The sequence below is a fragment of the Nanorana parkeri genome, unplaced genomic scaffold, assembly GCF_000935625.1.
Source record: "Nanorana parkeri isolate BGI_ZX_2015 unplaced genomic scaffold, ASM93562v1 scaffold554, whole genome shotgun sequence".
Lineage (NCBI taxonomy): Eukaryota > Metazoa > Chordata > Amphibia > Anura > Dicroglossidae > Nanorana > Nanorana parkeri.
In genome coordinates this window covers 778,277-784,881 of record NW_017306822.1, presented here as the reverse complement: position 1 = coordinate 784,881, position 6,605 = coordinate 778,277, and the positions used below count along the sequence as shown (strand labels likewise).

The window sequence follows — 6,605 nt, the reverse complement described above, 5'->3', positions numbered from 1 at the left end:
GATGTAACAATGGAAGGATGTAACAATGGAAGGATGTAACGATGGAAGGATGTAACAATGGAAGGATGTAACGATGGAAGGATGTAACGATGGAGGGATGTAACAATGGAAGGATGTAACAATGGAAGGATGTAACGATGGAAGGATGTAGTGATGGAAGGGATGTAACAATGGAAGGATGTAACAATGGAAGGATGTAACAATGGAAGGATGTAACAATGGAAGGATGTAACGATGGAAGGATGTAACGATGTAAGGATGTAACGATGGAAGGATGTAGTGATGGAAGGATGTAACAATGGAAGGATGGAAGGATGTTTCAATTGAAGGATGTAACAATGGCACTATGTAACAATGGAAGGATGTAACAATGGAAGGATGTAATGATGGAAGGCTGTAACAATGGAAGGATGTAACGATGGAAGGATGTAACGATGGAAGGATGTAACGATGGAAGTATGTAACGATGGAAGGATGTAACGATGGAATGATGTAACGATGGAAGGATGTAACGATGGAAGAATGTAACGATGGAAGGATGTAATGATGGAAGTATGTAACAATGGAAGGATGTAATGATGGAAGGATGTAATGATGGAAGGATGTAATGATGGAAGTATGTTACAATAGAAGTATTCTATAAGAGATGGAAGTATTCTATAAGGGAGGGAAGTATTCTATAAGGAAGGGAAGTATTCTATAAGGGAGGGAAGTATTCTATAAGGGAGGGAAGTATTCTATTAGCGAGGGAAGTATTCTATTAGCGAGGGAAGTATTCTATAAGTGGTGGAAGTATTCTATAAGGAAGGGAAGTATTCTATTAGCGAGGGAAGTATTCTATAAGGGAGGGAAGTATTCTATAAGGGAGGGAAGTATTCTATAAGTGGTGGAAGTATTCTATAAGGGAAGGAAGTATTCTATTAGCGAGGGAAGTATTCTATAAGAGATGGAAGTATTCTATAAGTGAGCGAAGCTGAGTTGAGATTGTACAGTATCTGTGAGGTAGGAGGTGCCATCATGTGATCTGACGTGCCACCACCCGCAGAAAATTAGATGATGAGTTTTGGGTTGAGTTGGGCCTATGCTGCACTTACAAGTGTATTTATTAATATGGAGTTTCATTTAAATGCTAAAAAGGACATGAAGTACCTAAAATAATTAAAAGAGAACCCTGACTGCATCCCTCTTGAAGGCAGCAACCTACTTCCTGTACAGGTAACACATTGTCACCAGAATAGGAAGTGAGGGAAAATCTCAACCCAACAAAGATACACAACCTGACGGGGGATTTAACCCTACCCTACTCTATCCAAAACTGAAACATGGCTGGACATGGACTTCAATGTCCACATATTGGACCTCTAAAGGAGGTTTCTTCCAGGTCTTTTGCAGCAAATTGTTTATAGCTAGGGGATCTCTAGCGTATCGTTGCATGGAATGTGACAAGAAGGCCTTGTGCAGGTTTTTTGGGCAGCTGGCAGCCAGGGCTGGGAAATGGTTACAGGAGTGAAGAGGGGTCACACAGACTGGGGCTTCGTTATTCATTAAGAAGAATTAATGAGGCGGAACCGCTGAGTCAGGAAGAGCCGCACAGCAATGAAGGGAAACAAATATGTGTTTTGGTACCGTGTGCAGGGGGCCTGCGCTATGCGTCAGATGAACTCTTCCCATGTACAGGTCATCGCTTTGTGTGTGCTGACATATATCACCACGAGCCCAGGTATAGCCTCATCTGGAAGGACAAGGGGCCCCAATGAACTATGGGCGTACCATCAAAATAGCACAGGTTGCGCCATTGGTAGTAATGAATCGCAATGCATGTTCATTTGAGATGCAACATGTGCGTCAGAAATTGGAAAACCCCTGTTTGCGGCATGCCGAATATTGTAATTTTTGTGCCATGTATATGGAAAACATTGCATATTTTGGGCGCGTACAATGGGCGCATTTGTGCAGCCAGCAGTAGGTGGCGCAGAGCTCCTTATAATCTATAAGTGCTGCAACATGATAGATAATTTGCAACTTTTCTGCAACAATTTTGCACGTAATTTTCACGTTGTAAATTCTCATTTTGCACCACTGATCATCGGGCCGAGGCTGTTTTGGGCCCTTTGAGCTCCATAATTATTTTTGTCTCTCATGTATCACTCTTTATGAGGTCTAATGGAGAGGGGTGTTGTCATCTAACTCTTTGCGTTTGAACACAGCGCTGCTCACATGCATGCAAAAAGCGAATCACAGCAAAGGGACGCTTTTGAATTGCTTCATTTGCAATGCAAATGCATCTCAATAGGACCTGCCGCGTCCATAGAAACACAAAACAGGTCCAAGGCAGCGGCTGGATCGTCACCCACACTGCACCATTGGAGTAAAGTGGAATCTGCTCACCTACATTTGAAATATCTGTAAAAAAACATAAGTCAAGGCAACTGGACTTGCTGTATTTTTCCTGAAGACGTCTTCAAGAAAAATACAGCAAGTCCAGTTGAATGAGAACCTCCTACAGATATACCATGACCTGGATGAATGAGAACCTTCTACAGATATACCATGTCCCAGAATCAGCAACATCACTTCCTGTTATTGTTCCCCGCCACTCACTGAGACTGCAGTTCCCATCATGCCCAGGGGATAAGTGGCCACAATGGGCAGGCTGGTTGGCAGGGCTGTTAGCCGCCATACTTGTCATTAAAGTAGATCAGCAATTTAAATCCAGTCCTCCAATAGGACTTTATCTAATTAAAGGTCCAGTGTAGACCGGCTTTGGGCTTGAGTCAATGAGTCTGCTATTGACATCAGCTTGAGATGCTTTTGAGATCATTAAGAATTAATTGACAGATGCAGTTGACCTGCTTCTGACCTGCATTTCACCCAATTCACATCACAGCACCCTCCTTCAGTACACCTCTCAAGAACCCTCAGCCCTGATGCAATCAGTGGGCTGGCTCTTGGGAGGAGGTATGCAAATATGAAAATGCCTTGATGGGTGGGTGTCAGGCCGGAGAAGTGGGTGTTCCTAGGCAGGTTGCATATGTATGTATGCAGACCACCCTAGGCAATGCCCACATGTGATACTGAGCCTACATGATTGAAAGAACTTAAATCCATTAAATGAAAGTGTCCCTTTTATTGATGCTTGTCTCTTTCTGTCCCAGTGACCATTGTTTTCATATTTTGTTAGTGTGTCATAGTGACAGGAACTGAGGGGGAAATTCCCCAAATGAGTCACAGACAGCAATAAAGACATTTGGCTGGAGTTCAACTCTTCCTTGAATCTTGGTGAGCTTTGTGTACTTCTTCCGTGTGAGACCTGGAGCTTCCTGTAATAAAGACCGCTCACCGCTGCTCTCTTTCCTTGTGCAGGGTGACTGGTCTTGTTTCTGCCCCTCCTCCAGTGGGTGGAGTCTGCTGGGCCCCTCCCACAGCTCTGCTCTCTGCACAGGCTATGTACAGCACAGTGATGATGTCACTGCTACTCATACAAGGTAATACCCAGGTTCACAAAGGCATTCAGTGCACACAAAGTGGATTTATATCCTCTGTGGCCATTGAGGTATATACTTAAATGAAAGTTGTTCTGCCTTGAGCTTTAAAGTGCACCTGTGCACGGACTTGATTACTCCAGACAGATATCAAAAACAAAAAAATGCAGCTCTGTATATATTTACACATCAATAAATGTATGTTTTAATGCAAACAGTGTAAGTACCTGAATATGACTTGATATCAGCTTCTTGCATTCGATGTACAGCAGAGATCAGAGAGGAGAAGCAGCACAAGGGTCAGTCAGGTGTGCTGCAGTACAAGGAAAAAGCTAATAGAAGAAGTGTGCTGCTTCTTCTTTTACTGTCCAGTCTCGGGGTGGGGAGAGGAAAATAAAACTGCAGCAGATAAATGTCATGTAAACAAAGCAGAGCTGTGTACATATCTCAGGACTGATTGGACAGAAATACACAGTTATTGGCAAATAAAACAACTCCCCTATATGTATTTAAACTGTGTCTCTACCTGTGTGCCTGAAATATACCATACATCTGCTGCTTTAGTGGGGTAGGCTGTCTAAATAAGTAGGGTAGGTTGCCTAGATAAGTGGGGCAGGATAGTGAGCTCCTGGGGGTAGGCTAGCTGGATATGTGGGGTAGGCTGGCTGATAACTGGGTTAGGCTGGCCAGATAAGTGGGGTAGGCTGGCTGGACATTTGGGTAAGGCTGGCTGGATAACTGGGGTAAGTTGGCGGAATAGCTGGGGTAGGTTGGCTGGATAAGTGGGGTAGACTTGTTGATAACTGGGTTAGGCTAGCTGGTTAAGTGGGGAAGGCCGACTGGGTAATTGGGGCAGGTTGGCTGGATAAGCAGGATAGGTTTTCTAGATAAGTGGGGTAGGCTGGCTGGATATGTGGGCTAGGCTTGCCAGATAAGTTGGTTAAGCTGGCTGAATATGTTGGGTAGGTAGGCTGGCCAGATAAGTGGGGTAGACTGGCAGGATAAGTGAGGTAGGCTGGCCGAATAAGTCAGGTAAGTTGCCTGGATCAGTAAGGTAGGTCCCTGCACTCACAGTCTTCTCAATTGAGCGTCACTTAACCTGAAAGACTGAGGACATCTTGTGGTGAAAAAAGATTACTGAACTCCACTCATGTGGAGAGATTGGCATGTTGTAGTTGCTGCCTTTATTCTTGGCCACCTTTGAGTGTCCTCATTTATTTTCCCATCTCTATAAAAATACAATTAATTGTGAAGCCAACAGAGATGTGGAGCCATTATCTAACGGCCATTGCAGATGGACAGACTCGGGAACTGAAGTGTGATAATCTCTCTTTTGGAGTCTGTGAGAAGTATAAAAAAGCAAAGACTGGTTTGAGTGTCCAACTTCTTGGTTTGAGTGTCCATCTTCTGCTGAAATATAAGTTCTGGGTGGAATGTTCTGGCATTATGTGATGATGATTGTTTGAGTATTTTATGCACCAAACTAATCTTCTGTCATTTTTTTTCCCTTTTCTCTTTTCACCCCAATCCCTTTGTCCCTTCCAGACCTTTCTGATTTGTACCACCCAGTGATGCAGGAACGTCCTTGATTCATCTACATACCCATTCCAGCATGCCTTCCTTTTTCCCCACCCCTACCCCCAATTCCTCAATCCCCACCTTTCCCTTAACAGGTTTGTCGTGCCAACTGGATGAGTCCTACAAGCATATATTCCTACCAACCTGTTACATCCTCACCTTCCTGCTGAGCCTAGCTCTGAACTCCATTGTCCTCTCCCGATGTCTACGCCGACCATGGAACCCATCGCTGGTCTACATGTTCAATTTGGCATTGAGCGACCTCATGTACAGCTTATCCCTGCCATTCCTCATCACAAACTATATTTCCCGTGACCGCTGGCTCTTCGGGGACCCCATGTGTCGCTTAGTCCGCTTCCTGTTCTACTTCAATCTCTACTGCAGCATCTTCTTTTTAACCTGCATCTCCTTCCATCGCTACCTTGGTATCTGCCACCCTATGCGTTCAATGAGATTGGAAGCTATGCGTTGGGTGAGGACCACCTGTTTGCTAGTGTGGGCCTTGGTATTTGCCATGACCTTTCCAATACTGCTCTTCGCTCGGACGGGACCACTGGACAGTAACATAGTAACCTGCTGGGATGACGCCCTTGATGAGGACCTTCAACGTTACATGCCTTATGGACTCTTTTTGCACGTAGCTGGCTTCTTCTTACCCTTTTCATTAACTGCCTGGTGCTACTCAAGAGTGGTACGCACCATCTGGCTAACTTTACGTGGGGGTGGGGTACCAGGGCCCGTTCCTGGCGTAGCCCAGCGGCGCAAGTCAATCCGGACCATCGTCACCATCACCCTACTGTTCGCCCTCTGCTTCCTTCCTTTCCACATAACCCGCACAATTTTCTTGACCATGAGGGCAAGCGGAGCTGCCCTAGGTGGATGCCGTGCCTTAGGGGTGGTGGCAGTTTGTTACAAGGTCACCAGACCTCTAGCAAGCGCCAACTCCTTTCTTAATGCTCTTCTATATTTTTTGACCAAGGAACCCTGTGGACGAGGAATATGGGGCAGAAAAGACAGAGAACAAATAGGGAAAGTGGAAAAAAAGAGACCGGCCAAGGGAGACGGAGACTGGGGCAACATCTATCCCCGATTTCACTAGCGCTATGACTTTATAAACAATGGCGTTGACTCTGTCCTAGACTTTCAAGAGAAGAGGACAATTAAAGATTCTAAACTGTTATTTATCAAAATGGACAACAGGCCTAGGTGGACTTCCTCTGTGTAACCACAGGGAGACTTCTCAATGGACATACAATATGGTAGCAGCACAAACAATACATATGCTGTTAAATCCAACAGGACATAGGTTTGATATTAAAGGCCAAAAACCTCAAGACTATCGACTCTTCTTCATCTAGGTTATTACAAGGCAAAAAAACACCTTCAACCTACTAAGAACAGGAGAGATCAACAAATTCAGATTTTGAAAGTAGATTTATTCACATTGTTCTTTCTAAGAGGTAAAACGAGAGGAATACATACGGGAAACAGCTATAGGAGCCATTTTAGGTGATGATCACATGAAGGGGTTGGACAACTTTTTAC

General features: G+C 44.5%; 1 protein-coding gene across 1 annotated transcript in view; it reads left to right on the top strand.

Annotated features, from left to right (window-relative positions):
- The window catches only part of LOC108791488 (P2Y purinoceptor 4-like), a 10,556-nt gene extending 4,392 nt beyond the window's left edge, over positions 1-6,164 (top strand). Inside the window, exon 2 of the mRNA XM_018561995.1 lies at positions 5,028-6,164. Coding sequence (XP_018417497.1) covers positions 5,095-6,159 — 1,065 coding nt within the window. The 5' untranslated portion in view covers positions 5,028-5,094 and the 3' untranslated portion in view covers positions 6,160-6,164. The remainder of the gene's footprint in view (positions 1-5,027) is intronic.
- The last annotated feature ends 441 nt before the right edge of the window (positions 6,165-6,605 follow it).